This window comes from Hemicordylus capensis, chromosome 9, assembly GCF_027244095.1.
Source record: "Hemicordylus capensis ecotype Gifberg chromosome 9, rHemCap1.1.pri, whole genome shotgun sequence".
NCBI classification, from domain to species: Eukaryota; Metazoa; Chordata; class Lepidosauria; order Squamata; family Cordylidae; genus Hemicordylus; species Hemicordylus capensis.
In genome coordinates, this window is record NC_069665.1 from 16827230 (window position 1) to 16847391 (window position 20162).

General features: G+C 46.8%; 1 protein-coding gene across 6 annotated transcripts in view; it reads right to left on the bottom strand.

Moving 5' to 3' along the window:
- The window catches only part of ELMO3 (engulfment and cell motility 3), a 40170-nt gene that overhangs the window by 18374 nt on the left and 1634 nt on the right, over window positions 1-20162 (bottom strand). For 4 of the 6 annotated variants that reach the window (XM_053270569.1, XM_053270570.1, XM_053270568.1 and 1 more), the window contains exons 2-14: window positions 17880-17993; window positions 17621-17661; window positions 16883-16955; window positions 16726-16776; window positions 15073-15242; window positions 13052-13151; window positions 11927-12078; window positions 11185-11263; window positions 9067-9117; window positions 8651-8773; window positions 2286-2417; window positions 1559-1663; window positions 879-987 (exon numbers count right to left, since the gene is read on the bottom strand). In XM_053270569.1, coding sequence (XP_053126544.1) covers window positions 879-987; window positions 1559-1663; window positions 2286-2417; window positions 8651-8773; window positions 9067-9117; window positions 11185-11263; window positions 11927-12078; window positions 13052-13151; window positions 15073-15242; window positions 16726-16776; window positions 16883-16955; window positions 17621-17661; window positions 17880-17957 — 1264 coding nt within the window. In that variant the 5' untranslated portion in view covers window positions 17958-17993. Of the gene's footprint in view, window positions 1-878; window positions 988-1558; window positions 1664-2285; window positions 2418-8650; window positions 8774-9066; window positions 9118-11184; window positions 11264-11926; window positions 12079-12709; window positions 12849-13051; window positions 13152-15072; window positions 15243-16725; window positions 16777-16882; window positions 16956-17620; window positions 17662-17879; window positions 17994-20162 lie in introns of those variants that run through there. The other 2 variants (XM_053270571.1, XM_053270573.1) reach the window with 2 other exon arrangements.

Here is a 20162-nt window from a genome sequence, read left to right on the forward strand (position 1 = left end):
GCTGGACTCAGAGGATTCTCTTTCTAGACCTCTTCTTACGTTTTTGGGGGTTCCGCTGCAAAAAGGTGTCCACCATAGCGTTCTTGAACCATGCCTGCCATTCTGGGGGCATAGAGGCAGGGGAGGCAGCAAACAGGGCCCCAGCGGTCGAGGTACCCCCAGCGTGGGCAGAGCTCACCACATTCTGGAGAGTAGGCGCCCAGGGGACCTCCGTCAGAGCAGCCACGTTCTTGGCAGGCTTTTCGGGGCGGGCGCCCTCTTGGAGCGCTGGGGAAGGTGCCGCTTCCATGCTGGCCTCTGCTGGCGCTCTCCTCTGGAAAGTCCCTTTGCAAAGTCCCTCTTCGGCTTCCCAGCAGGAACACAAATATGCAAAAGTGTTCCTGATAGCTCCATACAGGGGTGGGAGGGAGAGGAGGGGGACACGGGGAGACAAACAAAGAAAGAACGATCTTTTTTTTCTTTTGCTTTTTGCTTTGCAGGAGAGGTAAGCAGAAGGAAAACAAGCAATAGTGGGCACAGGAAAGTAGCAAGGTCGAAAGTTGTCCAAGGAAAAGGCTATAAAAAGCGGAGAGAGAAAAGCCTGCCTGGAGCTACGCAGGACTGAAAGAACTGGGCGGGGTCATCCTCCTCAGCCCGGGTCTTCTTTCTTCAACTAATAAACTTAAGTCCTGCCCCTGGAGCACATGATGAGGATAACCCGTAGAGATGGCCTTGACCCCAGCAACCGAGAAGAGGAGGTTCACCACATATCACCTCGGTTGCCACACACCTGCCAACACGTCTCTATTCTCCCGTTCCCTGAATGGGAACGGTATGCAGCCATGCTTCCGCCTCAGGGAGACAACGCTAAAAGCTTCAGGGGCTCACGCGGTACTCACACGACTCCCCGACGTGAAGGATCTCACAGAGCATGAAGGCGAGCTGAACACTACCCCGGGCAAACGGGCACTCATGTTTATCTTCTCGGCTGCTGTTCTCAAGGATGAACTGAGAGGAAAGGGACATCACTGTCAGAGCGCCCTCAGGCCCCTAAGAGTCGCAGAAGCCAGGTGAGGAAGGCAGCACTGCTGCTAAGCAAGGGGCTAGTTTCATGGGCATCAGAGGAAGTATTGATAGAGCCAGCACCCACCCCGATTGAACTAGTCTCCATTGAATTCAATTGAAGATACTCTCAGGGAGGGGGGGTATTGGATTGCTGGCTTTGCTGCCCCCCCCCCACAAGGCCTGTAGACCAGGGGTCTAGCTATAATTGAGCAGATGGGTTCAAAGAACCCAGGGGCCCCCAGCTCCACCCTTGGGCCTGATCCAGCAGGGCTGTTCTTAAGGAATTCCTTGCCAAGGGATGGCCACAAGCTTAGATAGCTTTAAAAGGGGCTTAGCCTTCAGAATGGCCTCCGGACGGGTCCGAGCACATCACTACTCCCCACAGCAGCCAGATATGGGCTTCAGGGAAGCGGACAAGCAAGGCATAACGGCCACACCCAATCCCATTTGTTAACCCCTAGCCTCTGGTTGTCACAGCAGCAGCACATGAAGTGGCAAGGAATCCTTCAGTTACCCTGCTATAGGCACTTGCGAAGTGACGGGAGAAGTAGACCATGCTGTCCAGAGCAAGCAGGCCTGGAGGGATCCGGTGCAGATCCATTGCAGGGTTACTATTGTTCTGAAAAGGAAAGATATACAGCAACTTTAGGACTTCTTGCATCCTGAGCAAAGGTTAAAAAGAAGAAGCAGCAGCACTCAGTGCAAACACAGTTTTTTAAAAAGGTAAGATCAAGCAAACAATTGTATGAACAGGGCTGATGACGTAGCTCAGTATTGTCTACCCAGACTGGCAGTGGCTTCTCCAAGGTTTCAGGAAGGAGTCTCTCTCAGCCCAAGCCCGGAGATGCCAGAGAGGGAACTTGGTCCCCGGAGGTTCCATCAGGCATGCATATGCTTACAGTGTTCACATGTAGTCTCCCATTCAAATGCAAGCCAGGGCAGGCCCTGCTTAGCAAAGGGGACAATTCATGCTTGCTACCACAAGACCAGCGCTCCTCTCAGTCTGTACAGGCAAACTCAGCATAACATATGAAACTCATGTAACATATGATAATTAACAGAATTAGCTTGGTTCAGTTTGACCTTGAAGTGAGGTTCTCTCGTAAAATTTGGGGTTTTTAATTCTATTTGCTCAGATATTTATTTGTAAAATACCTGCTTTGAAAAAGGCCTCTATGGGGCTATCTTGTACGTGTTGTTCTCTTTCCTAGGGGCACACAGAATGTCCTTAGGGAACTCACCATAAAGCCGAGCTTGCGGAACTCCTTGGCACAAAGTGAGCGTCGGCGCTCTGTGTTGAAGCCTCCAGCAGAAGATTCGTTCTCGGACTCAAAGGCCACATGACGAAGAGACTGGAGGAGCTCCCTCTGTTCCTGTGGAAAGAATAAATCTGTAGTTACACCCGCATGGGAGTCTATAGCATTTCCTTATACCAATTCAGACCATCAGTCTATCTAGTCCAGTATTGTCAACTCAGGTAGGCAGTGGTTCTCCAAAGCCTCAGAGGGGGTTCTCTCCCAGACAGGCAGCCACCAGAGTCCTTTCAGCTGAGACCCTCTGCAAACAAACACACATTGAGCTATTACCCCTTCTAGTCCAACCACAATGAAAACTCAAGGGGAACTCAAGCCCAGCCTGGAGGAAGAAACAGACCCAGCAGTTGACAAAGCAAAACACACTTTGGTTCCTAGATTTAAAAACAAAAACCTCAAAGCATATGGATCACCAGAATGACCAGGGAGAGGAGGAAGCGAACGATGAAATCCAAGTGCCCAGAGGTGTACATTCTGTAATTGTTAGTTTTGGGTTTTTTTAAAGACATTTCAGCCCTATTCAGATACTGTGCTTACCCAAATAGAAGAATATCTTGAATTTAAGATGACCCCTGTAAAAACAGAGGTTAAATACAGATTATGCCTGTATTTATCCAAAAGGAACAACACTCTAAATTTAAGACCACTCCCGCCCCACCCATTTCTAACATCAACATCAAAGACGGGCGGGCAGTGGGGCTAGAATTGGATTCAGTTAAATACAGTATACAGATGTGAAAGCTGGACTTTAAAGAAGCAAGATTTAAAAAGTATTGACGCTTTTGAACTTTGGTGCAAGAAGCAAGATTTAAAAAAATATTGGCACTTTTGAACTTTGGTGCTGGAGAAGACTTTTGAGGAGACCACGGAGAGCCAGGAAAACAAACAATAAACAAATCAATCCCGAATTTTCACTTGAGGCACAAATGACCAGGCTCAAACTATCATACTTTGGACACATTATGTGAAGACCCAACTCCCTTGAGAAGTCCATAATGCTGGGGAAAGTTGAAGGAAAAGGAGCATTGGTCACTCACCGTGAAGGCTTCTTCTAGCTGCTGTTGTGGGAGACATCTTGTGTGGGTTATCGTCCCGAGCTCGCTCCAGAGAGGCAGGACTATGTAAATAAGCTACCAAGCCTATAAAAGCCTCGGGAGGATAGCCCCTCCCAGTTTAAGTAGGCAAGCTAAGCTTCTAGAAAGAAGTACAAGTTGTAGTTAATACAGTTATCAGAATAGAAAAAGCGAGTCCCAGAAGCCTGGATGGTCCCGGGTGGGTCGAGATGTCTTCCACAACAGCCGCTAGAAGAAGCCTTCACGGTGAGTGACCAATGCTCCTTTCTCAGCTGCTGTGGGAAGACATCTCGTGTGGGACATGCCACAGCTGATAGACCCTGGGAGGGAGACATCCTGGCTACTGGGAAGGAAGAACGTGCTGGAGAACACGCCTGCCAAATGCAGCCTGAGAAGAGTGCAGCAAATCAATTTTATAATGTTTTGTGAAGGTCGATGGAGAGGACCAAGTAGCTGCCCAGCATATTTCCTCCCAAGGTGTGTTGGTAGAGAACGCCGCTGTTGTGGCTGCTGCTCTGGTGGAATACACTGTGATCCTCAAGGGTGTTGGCAGGTGTTGAACCTCATAAGCCAATGCAATACATGCTCTAATCCAGCGAGCTAATGTGGCTGACGAAACCCACTGGCCCATGGTGGAAGGCAAGTATGACACAAAAAGCATCTGTGACTCTAAAGGCTTCAGTTCTGGGTAGATAAGTTCTCAAACAGCGTCTGACATCCAACTTATGCCAGTCTTTTTCCTTGGGATGTGACAGCTTTGGATAGAACGACGGTAATATCAAATTTTGCAATCTGTGGAAAATAGAAGCGACTTTAGGGAGCACCAAAGGATCTGGAATCAGAGTAACTGAATCTGCCGAAAATATACAGAACTTGGGGTGAGCAGAAAGAGACTTGAATTCTGAAATCTTTCTGGCTGAAGTAATCGCTACTAGAAAGGCCAATTTCATGGACAAAATGCGTAAAGGAATGGAATGTATGGGCTCAAAGGGAGGGGCGTGAAGCACCCTCAACACCTTGTGAAGGTCCCACGTCGGAAACCTGTGAACCACCAGTGGAGAAATAAGTGTAGCACCTCTCAGAAATTTTTCCAAATCAGGGTGAGAAGATAGATTCTTTCCCTTGAATGATGCCAGGAGAGGGCTTATCACTGCTGCTTGGCGTTTGATTGTGTTTGCACTGAGACCTTTGTCCAAACCGTCCTGTAAGAAAGCCATAAGTTCTGGCAAGGAACATGTGTTTGGAGATTGCTTATGTCTACCACACCAACAAAGGAATACTCTCCATGTGGATTGGTATATTCGATTCGTTGACGACCGTCTAGATGCCAAAATAGTGTTCAAGACGTTTGGTTCAAATCCCTGGCGACTGAGGATGTTGAGCTCAGTTGCCAAGCGGCAAGCTTGAACCAGCTGGGATTGTGGTGCAGAACTGGCCCCTGGCTGAGAAGATCGTCCATGTCTGGAAGGAAGAAGGGACCATCCACCGCGAGATGTAGAATCTCGGTAAACCACGGGCGGCGGGGCCAATACGGTGCAACCAACAGAACCTGTGCTTGCAACAGACGAATGCACTGCAACAGCCTGCTCAAGAGAGGAACCGGAGGAAAGGCATACAACAGCCCTAGCAGCCACGGGGCTGACATGGCATCCATTGCTTCCGCCTGGTAATATGGGAATCAAGCGAAGAAGTGTGGTAGTTGGCTGTTGAGACTGTATGCAAAGAGATTTAGAAGTGGGCAACCCAGTTTCCTGGTGATTTTCCTGAATACTCTGGGACTGAGTTTCCACTCTGCTGGATGTAGTTCCTGACGACTCAACCAATCTGCTTGTACATTGAGCGATCCGCTGACATGGTGAGCTATTATTGATGCCAAATGGATCTCGGCCCACTGTAGCAAGTGCGTCGCCTCCTGGTGGAGTGCTTGAGACCTGGTTCCCCCCATCTGTTGACATGCGCTTTGGCTGTCATGTTGTCTGTACGGATTAGAATGTCCTTTCCCCGTATCAGAGGCTTGAAGGCCAATAGAGCCAAGCGAATGGCCCTCAGCTTGAGCCAATTCATGCTGTGTTTTCTCTCTTCCAAGGTCCAAGTGCCCTGAGCTGATTTGGACAAGCAGTGAGCCCCCCCAGCCGCGAAGGCTGGCATCTGTTGTTAAGATGATTCTGGGTGGATCTAGGAACGGTCTCCCCCTGTTCAGGTTGTGAGGAGTCAACCACCACCCCAGAGAATCCTGCACATGACGTGGCAGAGAGACCCTCCTGTGACTCTTGCTCGTGATGTCTTCCTGGAAGGGCAGTAAGAACCATTGTAAGGGGCGAAGGTGGAACAGCTTCCAGGGAACAGCTTCCAGAGTTGCCACCATCAGACCCAATAGATGGGAAAGGGTTCTGACTGGAATCTTTTGAAGCTAATACACTTCTTGTATTAGGCCCATGAGCTTCTGTTTGCGTTCCTCTGGAAGAAAAAGCTTGTCCTGTGTGGTGTCGATGATGACCCCCAGGTGCTACAGTCAAGTAGCTGGAGATAGGTGACTTTTGGCTTCATTCACTATGAAGCCATGAGAGTCCAGGGCGTCCAAGGTGATGTTGATGTCCCTTTTTGGAGTCTCTTTTGACTGAACAAGAAGATCGTCCAAATAAAAGAACAGTCTGACCTTTTTAAGTCGAATGTGGGCTACCGGGGGGGGGGCATTATTTTTGTGAAAATCCTTGGCGCCAATGAAAGGCCGAAGGCCATTGCTGCATACTGGTAATGGTGCCCCTGGTAGCAAAAACGAAGCAGATGTCTGGATCGATGATGAATTGGCACATGGATGTAGGCCTCTGTCAAGTCGATGGATGACAATAGATCCCCATGATGTAGGTTCTCTGCAATAGAATGCAGAGTTTCCATGCGAAACTTTCTTTTCCATACCCAGCAGTTGAGTTACTTCAGATCTAATACTGCCCTGAAAGTACTGTCCCTTTTGGGCAAGGTAAATAAGATTGAGTAAATTCCGCGACGAAGCTGATCCTGAGGAACTGGTTCTATGGCAGAGATGGCCAGAAGGTGCCTGATGGCCTGCTGCATGGCTGAGTGTTTCAGATGGGACTTGGACCGAGGAGTAGGCATGAACCTGTCCCTGGGCCGGGAGGTTAGTTTGATTTCACAGGCATGTAGCACCGTCTGCAGGACCCACTGGTCTGATACGGAGCCCTCCCAAACATGAAAGAATTGAGAGAGGCGTCCTCCTACTCCAGACAAATCACGAGGTTTGGGGGCTTGGCTTGTTGTCCAAACTGATTCTGCTTGGAGGAGGAAGACTTGTTAAATTGTGGTCTATTCCAATTGTTGCGTTGGTTCCTGTTGTCTCTGTCCCTATCATTGTTACGCAAGTAGGGACGAAAGGATCGAAAGGGCTGATTGGTCCTTTTGTATGGCCGCTTGTCCTCTTTCCTTGTGGCTGAAGGAAGGACCTTTTTCCTGTCCTTTGTCTCAATCAGGATGTCCTTGAGGACTTCATCCCCAAAAAGTTTGGTTGCCGTAAAGGGAACTGCGGATAGATTGGATCTAGACGCAGCGTCCACCTGCCAATGCTTGAGCCAAAGCGTTCGTCTGGCTACCACATTATTTGCTGTTGCCCGGGCACCAAAACGCACGGAATCCAGCATTGCATCCGCTATGAACGCTTGAGCCTTTTGTAATTTCAGCACAATTTGACTCTGCCTGGATGGTTCGGGTGGAGGGATTGCAACAGTTCGTCTGTCCAAAGCAGAGATGCTCTTGAGACGATAGAGGCAGCTATAGAAGCCCGCACTGAGAGTGATACGCACTTCTTGTTCTTTTTCAGATGAAACTCCAGCTTCTTTTCCGTTGGGTCCTTCAGAACAGACTCCCCGTCCCGGGGAAGTACTTGCCAGAGTGGTAGTTATCACAAAGGTAAACCACTGGCGCCACTCATCAGATATTTCACCTACTGGAGGGGGCCGTGGGACAACTGTTTCCCTGGTTGGTTCTGGGGGTTCCGCCCCTCCCGGGGAGACCGGCCCTCCTTGCCCCTGGCTCACTGGAATCAGTGTAGGGGGGCTGCGAACCTCTCCCTGTAGAACAGGCGCCTGAGGTTGCGGTTGGGGTGGTGATTGTTGGGGTGGTTCCACTACAGAGAAACGCCTGGGTTGCTCCTAATGGGCTGCTGGGCGATATCTTTCTCCTCTTCGTCGGATGCTTCAGAGACCTCAGAGGGGGTTGCTGCGCCCATTGCCAAATCTACCATTGCCTTCCCTCCCGCTACGGATCTAAGCGGCGCCCTGCCGAGGGCCTGGGCTTGCCACTCGGGGTCTGCAGAAGGAGAGACTGGGGCCTTGTGTTTTCGCTCACTTTTGTCTGCCGCCGCCACCCCGTCGGAGGTCTGTAGAGCCCTGCTCGTCGTCTCTTGCAGCCGCGCCCGACGAAGGCACAGTGGCCTGGGGCGGGCCGTTCTCTCCAGCCAGTACCTGCACGCAGTGGTGCAGGGACTTTGTTGTTTTCGTTGCCGACGTAGACTTTTTTTGCCCTGGGCATAATGCCCTGGAAAATGCCGGCCCTTCTGGGCTCCATTAGGCAGGGAAGGGAAAGACAACAAAAGCGGGAGGAGAAAGAAGTTGACGGGATTAGCGGTAAGTGACAGGATCGGCAACACAAGGAAAAGAGAGATTGAGGCTGTTTTTTGTTTTAAGGCAAAGCTGAGGTAAAAAGCTTGAAGAGGCAAAGGAAACGGAATTACCAGATTTGGAGAGGAAAAAGTCAGGAAAGGCTTGTTCTCTGTCTACTCTGGAGCACTAACAGGACTAACTAAACTGGGAGGGGCTATCCTCCCGAGGCTTTTATAGGCTTGGTAGCTTATTTACATAGTCCTGCCTCTCTGGAACGAGCTCGGGATGATAACCCACACGAGATGTCTTCCCACAGCAGCTGAGAAGAGAAGAAGAGGACGATCAGCAGCAAGGTGGATGGACTCGATTACGACAGCAATGAATGCACCACTGAGAGACCTTAAAGGCCAAGTGGAAGACAGATGATCCTGGAGAGAATCTATCTATGTGGTTGCTAAAAGTTGACACCGACTTGATGGCACTTAATCAATCAATCACAATCATATACAGTACTATGTTGTACCTGCCTTCAGATGTCTGAATACTTGTAAACAGATGCTCTGCCACTGAACTATGGCCCCCTCCCCGTAAGGGAAAGGAAACAGACCTGCGCATAGGGATCCATGGGCGTTCTCATCCTCCGCTCCAGCAGGTTCAATGTAAGCGACTGCAGCACATAGAGATAATGGGCCATCTCATCACCAATGGGCTCCGATGCATGGACAATGTTCTAGAGAAGGGACCAGAGAAGCACAGCTGATTCCACCAGCTAGCAACCAGCACCGTCCCAGCCTTATTCCCCGATGGAATCTCCCATCTCCCATGGTGGGACTCAGCAAACATGGCACCCATTTGCCAAGGTTGGCTGAGGGTGGAAGAAGAAGACATGGCAGCAAGGGACAAAGCCAGGCCAAGCAGAAAGTAAAGGAGTCAGTTAAACACTAGAAATGGGAGTCCAGGGGGCAGTGGAGACAAGAGGCACATGACAAGAAAATTAGTCCCACATGCCATCTGCGTGCCCACCTTGTGGATAAATTGCCTGAGGTTCTTCTCCCCTAGGTAGTCCATCATGTCCTAGAAACAGAAAGGAGGCGGTGAGACAGTCCCAATGCTACCATGCTGCCCTTTATCTTAAACGGGACCTGCGGGTCCACCCTGCTCACACCAATATCTTCGTGCAAGCATCCAGCTTACAAATTCTGATGTTGATACCCACCAACGCTGCCCTTGAAATCCACAAACCACACAACACCTTTCCAACACCAGTCATTATAGGAGGTTCTCTTCATGTGGGTGTGTTTGTCTCAAACGGATCTTGTGAAAAATCTACTTTGATTTAGAAATCACAAGTTGGAAGCAGCTTACATTGGAATAATTATTCTCCCTTTGCATCCTCCTGTCTGCATTGGAGAAGCCACTACCAGTCTGTGTAGACAATACTGAGCTAGACAGACCAATGGTCTGACACAGTATATGAAAGGGGAAAAAACTGGAGGAACAAGGGTAACAGATGCAAATAATCTACCACAGAACCCATGAGCAATGAGAAAGGCAATAAATATAGGAGGCACAAAGCAGGATAGAGCCAAACTACACATATAATGACAAATTCCCACAGGCACCCATGTTACAGCAGCAAATAAATACAATAATAAGGGCTGAAACAAGCTCCACAAGCTGAAAAATATGATGCTGACAACAGTCACTGAAATGCTGGTCATTAACAATGATGATGATGGTACTGATGTGCCGAAAATCAATCCTCATGAATGCAAGGTGCTGCACTCTGCACAAAAACCTTGAACTGCGCGGCTTGGCACAGGAATCTTGAAAGTAGAAACAATGGAAACTGGAACCTTGACAGACTTCCTAGGTGACAGTCCGTTTCGCAAGCGTCTTCATCAGAAGTATCAAAGGTCTGTGCATCAATAACCATGATAATCAAGCCCCAATAGTACAAAATACATAATGAAATCATGTAATAAGTATGCAATCAAACCAACCTTAAATCTGGAAAAGTCTTGTCACTGAAAGCAGCACCTAAACACCGGGCCCGCTAGGATATGCTACACTCCTTAATGGATGATGCTTAACCTTGGAGTTAAATACTCTCCCCAACAATCAATCAATCACATACAGGTGAAACTCGGAAAATTAGAATATCATGCAAAAGTCCATTAATTTCAGTAATGCAAATTAAAAGGTGAAACTGATATATGAGACAGATGCATTACATGCAAAGCGAGATAAGTCAAGCCTTAATTTGTTATAATTGTGATGATCATGGCGTACAGCTCATGAAAACCCCAAATCCACAATCCCAGAAAATTAGAATATTACATGGAACCAAGAAGACAAGGATTGTAGAATAGAACAATATCGGACCTCCGAAAAGTATACAGTGCACTGTGCTTGATTGACCAGCAAACTCGCCTGACCTGACCCCATAGAGATTCTATGGGGCACTGCCAAGAGAAGGATGAGAGACATGAGACCAAACAATGCAGAAAACAATGCAGAATTGCTGAAGGCCGCTAATGAAGCATCCTGGTCTTCCATAACACCTCATCAGTGCCACAGGCTGATAGCATCCATGCCACGCCGCATTGAGGCAGTAATTGCTGCAAAAGGGGCCCAAACCAAGTACTGAATACATATGCATGCTTATACTTTTCAGAGGTCCGATATTGTTCTATTCTTCAATCCTTGTCTTCTTGGTTCCATGTAATATTCTAATTTTCTGGGATTGTAGATTTGGGGTTTTCATGAGCTGTCCGCCATGATCATCACAATTATAACAAATTAAGGCTTGACTTATCTCGCTTTGCATGTAATGCGTCTGTCTCATATATCAGTTTCACCTTTTAATTTGCATTACTGAAATTAATGGACTTTTGCATGATATTCTAATTTTCCGAGTTTCACCTGTAATGGGTGGGAATAATAGACCAGCTGTGCTGATCTTCATTGCCTCCCCCTCCCCTTTTTTTAAAGGAAACAGGAGAAATCGCAATTGACATTTAACCCATTGGGTGTACATATATTGAACTTGTGAATAAAAAAACAATTCTTCTTTGTCAGCTGGATCCCATAGGGTGACTTCTCTGTCCCTCAGGATGAGGGACAAAGGATCAGCCTTACCTTCCTTTCTGGCTCGCTGGCATTGAGGAGCAGAGCAATGAGCAAAGCCATGGCTTTCAGCTGGAGCTGCCGATTCATTCTAAAAGAAAAGAAGCAAGGAAAAGGTGAGTATCCAGTACGAGAAGGGTGTGGCCCTCACCAGTCTCCATGCCCCTTACCAAAGACTCTCAGAACAACCCCTAAGTTGTCCAGAGCCAAGGAATACCACTTGCTGGTCCTGTGGTAGCAAGCATAAACTGCCCTCTTTGCTAAGCAAGGTCTGCCCTGGCTTGCATTTGAATGGGAGACCACATGTGAACACTGCACGATATTCCCCTTAGGAGATGGGGCCGCTCTGGGAAGAGCATCTAGGTTCCAAGTTCCCTCCCTGGCAGCATCTCCTGAGAGAGACTCCTGCTTGCAACCTTGGAAGCCGCTGTCAATCTGTGCAGACGATACAGAGCTAGATGAACCAAGGGTCTGACTCGGTATGAGGCAGCTTCCTATGTTCTTCTATGGGAGAGCGTTGCTTGTGGCTTCCCAGAGGCACAGCTTGGCCAATGTGGGAAAGAGGATGCTGCCCAAGATAGACCTTTAGTCTGATCAAGCAGGGCTCTTCTGGTATTTGTCTTCTGGTATTTGTCTGGCAGCCCAGTCTGTGCACAATGCAGCCAAGGGACAAAGGTCCCTTTGCCAGACAGGGAGGCAGGGGCAGCCTTTCTTCAGGTGCAGGGAGGAGAACATTCGCTTGTTCGGCACTTACGCTTTCAGAAGGACAATGAGGCGGTTCAGGGTCACTTCATGCTTGACCAGCTCAAAGAGAGAGCGGCTGGTGGGCACCATGTTCTCCAAGATGGCCAGTGAAATCTGCTGGATGGAGGTGTCCATTGGGACCACATTGACGTAGCTTATAATCTGCATCCCATGGACAAGAAAATGTATAGAATCATAATGCTGGAAGGCACCAACACCCTTCCTCCATCCACCTATCTATCTATCTATCTATCTATCTATCTATCTATCTATCTATCTATCTATCTATCTTAATAATTCTCCAAGAAGGGCCATGCATGGGGACATGGAAGAAAGGAGGCGATTGGCTGACAGAGTTTGCAAGCAGAAGTACCTAATTGGGCAGTGGGGATTCCATATGCAGATGGAGGAGGAGCCTGTGGCACTGTGGTGATTGGGCAGTGGGGATTCCATATGCAGGTAAGAAGGAGGAGCCTGTGATGGTTAAGGTCAGTTGGAATGCAACGGGGGAGGGCAAGAGTGTGGGGCAGAAGGGAGGGAGGAACAGCCAGCCCCAAAGACTGCACAGATGCTCTGTGCAGGTTGGCTAGTCTTATAACTAAAACATTTGAGAGAGAGAGAGAATATATACACACACATATATACATAAACACACAATAACTGTTACAGTTGGCGAGACAGGCTGCTACAGTCACTGACTCACAACCAGTAACAGCCAGTTACTCATAAGTGGTCTTACTGAAATTAATGGGACAAGTTTGCTTGTGGGAGTATGGGAGTATCTCAGTGCTACCTTTCTGGAACCTGTCAGTCAGCCTGAGGGGAGGGGTTACACTGAGCTTCAGCACCCAGTCAGCCAATCAAAGGCAGAGGAGGAGGATCTTCACCCCTGCCCTCACGTTCTGTAGTGGACACGTCGGCTTCAAGCAGGCAGGCCTCGGATGGCAAACAAATAGCAAGGCTGCAGTGTGGAGAGGCAAGAGGGCCCACTGGAAGCCCTCCAAGTACTCCTAGAGATACTAGTCCCCGTCCCCCCCGCCCAAGCTGGGAATGCCTCTCCTAAACTTTACCAAGTTCTGTCTCCTAGCTAGGAATCGAAAGACCAGAAGGCATCTCCTTCTGAGGTGGCACTTACCTTTTTGATGAAGGCTGGACTGAGAGACTCCCAGGAAACAAAGTCGTGCTCCATCAGCTCCATGAAGGCCTTCAGAGCATGCGCTAGAATCTCCCCTACACTGGAGCAACAGACAGCAAATAGGGTGAGAGGGCCCCAGAAACGTCGCCCTTGAGGGCCAAAGTGCAGCAGGGATACCCAGAAACCACAGGGATGACGGATTAGAGACACCTAGAAAGAGAGAGGGAGAGAGAAAGGAAAAACGAACAACCACCACAGGAGGAGGAGGAGGAGGAGGAGGAGGAGGAGGAGGGAGAGAGCAGAGAAGAGAAGAAGGTCTCCACATAAACTCAGAATTCCCAGAAAAGGCCAAGGAAGATTCCAGAAATTCAAGAAGCACAAGCAGAAGGTGTGGACATTGCTCCGAAACCCTGGATATGACAAACAGAAGAGCCCTATGCACACATTGGGATCAACACATGTATAATCTGTGCGCAGTATATGCTCATACAGGACAGTATGCATACAATTATTCACACATTATGTTGAACACAGCTACAGCATTTCTCTTGCTATCTGTACCTGTATTTGAGAGGGTGTACCCAGCTCACTTTAAAAATGAACACATGTGCAGGCATTCACACAAATACATGACCATGTGTACAAACACCTAAACACACGTACAACATAGTGTCTGAATAGAGTGATTCAGCAGTCAAATCTGAATAATTAATTCAAGTCTACACACTTGCATGGTTTATTCTGTCCCATATAAGCAGTTGAATTCCTTTTCTTTCTTATTGAGGCCTGTGTTCAGGTTATTGTGTAGCACCTTATCTCGGTGTTATCAGGGATTTTACAACAGAGTCTTAAGAACAGCGGGGGCAAATTTCTTTGAGCAAGTTAGTGCCATTCTAGGATTTCTCTGAGCAAGTTAGTGCCATTCTAGGATTTTTTTAAAAAAAACGTTTTAAAAATCAGTGTGAATAAGAAGGTACATTTCTCATTTAAAACACAGCATGATTAAAATCAAATCTCATCACAAACATAGTATACCTATACTTACAGTCTCTTAAAAATTGATTACTGGCTCTTTCACATACATTGCCTTACCTACCAATCAAACATGAGCAATCATTTCAGTTTAACCCCATGACAATGTCTCTCATTTGCTCAACACTGCCCGGTAACTACCGTACTAGCTATTGCTTCTGGAAATTCCTGGGCTTTTAGTTTCTGTTTCAAATCCCCATTCAGCCGGCAAACTCACTGGGTGTGACTCTGAGCCAGTCACTTCTTTCTCTGCCTAACCCATCATCTCACAGTGTTGCTGTACGGACAGACATAACTATGTACATCACACCACTCTGGACTCCTTGGAGGAAGAGCGGGATATAAATGTAATAAATAAATAAATAAAAGTCACACGTGAAAACACAGGCTAGATAGAAGAATTGTTGTTTCGGGTGCAGGGCTGGGTCAAGGAAGAGGAGTTACTTAAGATAGTTTGGTATTATTCACTCAAAACTAAGGAACCAACTGGAAGTTGAAAAGCCAGGGGGAACAGTATTTGCTTCATTTCCTGTGTTTCAGTTTCATTTATTTCTGAGCGGGGAAGATGAGCTCTAGCTTTAAAGACAACTTCTAGTGTTCCGATGGCTAAAACTAATACTACTATGAGAGCTGGCCTTGTGGTAGCAAGCATGACTGGCCCCCTTAGCTAAGCGGGGTCCACCCTGGTTGCATATGAATGGGAGACTTGATGTGTGGACAGCCAAAGCAAGAAGATACTGGGCCACTGGGCCACTCTGGTCTGAAACCATAATAAAGTCTGACTGACTGACTGGGCTCTCCCTTGGAGCATGGAGGGGGATCAGTGTTCTCTGTTACAAGGATTCCCAGATGTTGTTGACTACAACGCCCATCATCCCCAGCTGCAATGGCCACTGCAGCTGAGGATGGTGGGAGTTGTAATCAACAACATCTGGGAATCTCTGTTACAGGGAACATCGGAAGAGCCTCATTTCCCTTCGGATACTCACTTGTTATCGGCTTCCACAATCAGGAAGAGTTGGCTGAGGCCATTCCGGCTAATGAACTCCTGTGCAAAGGCGACATCCCGGGAGATCTCCGCCAGCTTCTTCAAAGAGTCCGTCTTCACATCCATGTTGTTGCTTTGAATCCCACTGTGTAGCTTCGCTGCCTCTTGATCCTGTCAGAAGGAGATTGGTAGAAGACGTCTTGGAATTCGGTGCACATTTCTGGTCACTCCATTTCAAAAATACAGCCCTGGCACACACAGTTACGAAGGGGCACGCCCGCTGGGATGTCCACAGAGTATGCCCTGACAGGCATATTCTCGGCGCGTCCCCTTCATAATCACACGTGACAGAACCATTTCATTGGGCTACACAATGTATAATCGGCCTATGGAATTCTCTGCCACAAGATGTGGTGATAGCCAACAGCCTGGATGGCTTTAAGAAGGGTTTAGATAAATTCATGGAGGACAGGCCTATCAATGGCTACTACTGAAGTCTATAGGCCACCTCCAGCCTCAGAGGCAGGATGCCATTAAATACCAGTTGCAAGGGAGTAGCAGTAGGAGAGAGGGCACACCCTCAGCTTAATAAAATAAAATAAAATAAAATATTATTTATATCTATGTAAACCGCGTTGGGAACTTTTGTTGAAAAGCAGTATATAAATATTATTCATATTCATATCTGGTGTGAAACAGGATGCTGGACTAGACAGGCCTTGGGACTGATCCAGCAAGGCTTTTCTTATGTTCATTTGAATTGGCCCATTGTAGAGCTGGGAGAGATGCAAATGAGGGCAACCTAAATGATTAAGGAAAGGCTAACACCTATATAGGCTGAAAGGCATCATCATACTGCATGGGAGTTTCTATACCGCGCTTCCAAAATATGGTTCAGGGCAGTTATGAGGAAAGTAGATCCTCATAATATTAGAACTTGGCATCAACTAATATTTTTCATTATTGGAGAGGAAATTCAGGATTGGAACTGGAATTCAGAACAGAAAAGAGAAAGCACTTCACACAACACATCATCATTCACATGTGGAATTCACTGTGAAGATACAGTGATGGCCACTAGTTTAAACAGCTTTAAACACCATTAAATGGGCAAAGAGGTGCCTTTTAAAGTGTGACTCCCATATTTTGGAGGGGGAGAGCAACAATGCATAATCATTTCAGCTCAGCATCTCTCCAATGCCTGTTGCTGGTGTCTTGTGTGTGTTTTTTTAATTGTAAGCCCTCTTAAGAGAGGGAACCATCCTGTCATTCCTTTGCTATGTAATCAGTCCCTTTAAGTTTTTATTGAAAAGAAATATCAAAGAGGCACCTTTTTAAAGTAGTGGTTCTCTTTATTTAGCAGGGGGAGAGTAACTATCCCTATCCTTCCCCAGCACAGCATCTCTCCAGTGGCTGTTGCTGGTATCTATCTTATGTTTTGTGTTTAGATGGTGAGCCCTTTGGGGACAGAGGACCATTATCTTCACCTATGTAAACCGCTTTGGAAACTTCTGTTGAAAAGTGGTGTGTGTGTGTGTATTTGTCATAAAGTGTAAAACTTAAACAGCAGCAATAGGAGGATTAGACAAGTTCACAGGGCAGAGAGGGGGGACTGGACAACTCCCTCATTTCACAAGTATATGACAGAACCTACTGGAGCAGTGGCCAGTTGCAAGATACTACCGTTCTTGATCTCTCCACGGTTCTGCAGAAACAAAACAAGAACAATTTCAGAATCAAAATCCGGCAGTCAGCAGAATGCACAAAACCAGTCAAAAGGGTCTGGATTATACCAAAAAAACCCCACTCACCGACTCAGTGATGTATGCCTTGTGGCCATCCACATACTGCAGGGCAAAGCGCTCGGAGTTATTCAGGTTCCACCTGTATCAGAGACCACCAGTCAGAGTTCTGCCATGGCAGGGCTAACAGAAGCATCCGTTCTGAACCCCTTGGGTAACACAGCCGGGTAACACGCCATCACCCCACCAAAAGAAGATAAAATGCCTGTTGCACTCTGTCTAGCAGTTCTTTATGTTTTGTTGATTAAAAGTTTGTCCCAGTGGGGATCCTGTAGAGATTGTAGGGGTGGAGTCGTTTCTGGAATAAAGTCTTAGTTAAACAAACATAAGATTGCTTTGTATTTATGAGGGAAGTACAGTATTTTGAACCTGCTATGCATGTGAGCCAGCAAAGCTTGTGATCGTTCCTGCATCTTCCTTTCATTGCATTACTAGTCCTACATTCCTGAACTGCGGCATTCTACTATTGCTGCTGCTGATTGTTTCTCCAGCTTCGTGACCTACACAACTCCTGAAGGTTCCTTATTAATCCTGGACTCCGTTGTTCACTGGATGTCCACTGCAGCATGGCATCTACAGTACCAAAGAAAACCACATGGCTCTGTGGTCACCAGGAGTCACAGAGCCACAACTTGATGGCACAACTTTAAGACCGTAATAATGACTGACTGATTGATTGACTGACACATTGCTGTCTGTATGAGCTAATCTGCTTCAAGGTGAGAGCAAAAAGTAAAGGATACTTACGCATCACAAACCTCTTTCACAACCGCAGACAATGGCTTGGCCTAAAATTAACAGCACAGAGTTAATTCTGGCATGGTTTGAACACCAGATCCAGTGCTGGGGGAACAAAAATGGTTGTTTTTATCCCAGTACATTAAATCACTGAAGGGATCCCAGCCTGGCAGGAGCTCTCCTCTATGGAGTACTTAATGTAACCGCCAGTCCAGACTTGAGCAGGAAACAGTTTGCTACCACAAGGCATAGGAGAGCAAGGCATTACCTGGTTGAGTTCTATGAGCTGAGGGATCGCTCCCATCATCTGAACAGCAATTTTGACAACATCCTTGGAGGGCGGCATGGTTCAGCTCCTTCCGCTCCCACCTGAAAGCAGTTTCTGAAACAGAACAAGGAATTAAGATTAATTAACAAGGATTCCAGAATCATCAGCTACTGAGGAATGCCCCATGTGGACAAGAAGAGCAATCCTCCTATTTGCCATTTTAATCCCATACCTTTGCAATACATCCATGTGCAACCAATGCAGAACTGGTCTGCCTGTCTGCACCCATGCCCAACAGCTCTAAGCATCCCCATCTGCCATCTTTAGGGCATGCAAGAAGACCAGAGGAAGAGACTCCTAATACACACTTGGAGTTATCTTCCCTTCCCCTCCTGCCAACAACCTTCAAGCACAAATAACTGCCGGGCACTTTCCTAATGCATTTTTGAGAAAACCGGGAACAGCTCCATGGTCCAGCCTCTGCATTCTATGCAGAAGGTACCAGGTTCACCCCCTGGCAGCATCTCCAGGTGGGGCTGGGAGAGACTCCTGCCTGGAACCTTGGAGAGTCGCCGCCAGTCAGTGTAGATAACAGTGGACTAGATGGGCCAGTGGTCTGACTCAGTATAAGGCAGTTTCCCACGTTCCTAACCAGAAGCCCTTGGATGAAATGATCTGGGAATAGCTGGAACTCTTAATGTTTAAATGAAGAGGCTCAAGAGGGTTGTACTTGGACATCTACAAATCTACTTGCCAGCTCACCAGTGGCGAATACCCCCAGCCCCCTGGCGAGCAGGACACACAACCCAACACACACAGATCTCTTCCTCCTCCTCTTATTTCCACTGCCATTTCTGAGAAGGTAAGAAACAGCAGGAGGCCTTTCTGAGCAGCAGGAGAGGCTCTCGCTGTTTGTTGCCATCTCCATATCCCAGTGCAGATCACAGGTGCACCTAGGTAATTTTGGAGCCTGGGTCTAAAGGCCTTTGGAGGCCACCACCACCCCTGCAAATTAAGCATCATCATGACCACACCACCCGGGACAGACTAAAGAGGATTTGGGAGGCCCCAGGGACTGTGGAGGCCCTGGACTTTGGCCCAGAAGTCCAAAAGTAATTGCACCTCTGGTGCAGATGACAAAAGACCCACTTCTCTCCTAAAACCTAAAACCTCTGTGCCAGAAAAGGATCTGAGGGGAGAGAGGGGATTATTGGAGACCACAAAACAATGTCTGGCTAGTGAGCCAAGCCTAAATTTGTGGATTCCTAGTTGTACTAGTTGCAATAACTAATCGTTTCTGGGTTTAAGATTCAGTACCAATTCACATGATCTTAAACAAACACAGGGCTCAAAATTAGAAACACACACAGGGTCCTTCCAATATGCTACGAACACCACCCTTTATTCTCCCAGTCAAGCGAACTATTCTGATCTAGGAAAACAGGCCATATACATAAAGAAATATATATGCACCGTGTATAATTATCTATTCCAGAACTCACACACACACACCATATGAAATAGAACTACATGAAAACGTTATGCCAAAATTTATACCAAAATTACAAGTAATCTGAGCAAGAATCTACAAGAGTAAAGACCAATAAGGACTTTGAGGGAACCACAAGGATTGTCTTTCATATTTTATTTCTTCATTATATAGCATTTTATATGCATAAAGGAACTTTTGATACCATATTTGACCTTCAAGTAACATCATTCAGGACTCATGAAATAGAAATTATCTCTCCCACAATTTTCTCAAAATTCTGTGTGTTTCATCATTGTATGTATATTTATTACAGGAGGTTCAATTGATTACTTGTGTTAAAACATTTATATATTAGGTCAATTGCAAATGTTAATGGATTTGAATAGATTTACTGAATTGTAATTTTGGTATAAATTTTGGCATAACGTTTTCATGTAGTACTATTTCATATGTTGTGTGTGTGAGTTTTGGAATAGATAACTATACACAGTGCATATATATTTCTTTATGTATATGGTCTGTTTTCATGGTCCGTGTATCCTCTAATTTTTTACTTACAATTCTGATCTAGGGTCATTTCTGGTGCAAGTAAAGATGGAATGGTGAAATGGATACATCTACCAGGGTTTTGCAATCTGATATAATATTCATTATTTATTTATTTAGCATATTTAAATCCTGGATATATATTAATTACATCATAATGCAAAACCCTAGTAGATTTTTGCATTTCATCATCCCATGTTTTCACACATGTCCTGGTACTTGACGTTCTAGAGAGAGAAAGCCAC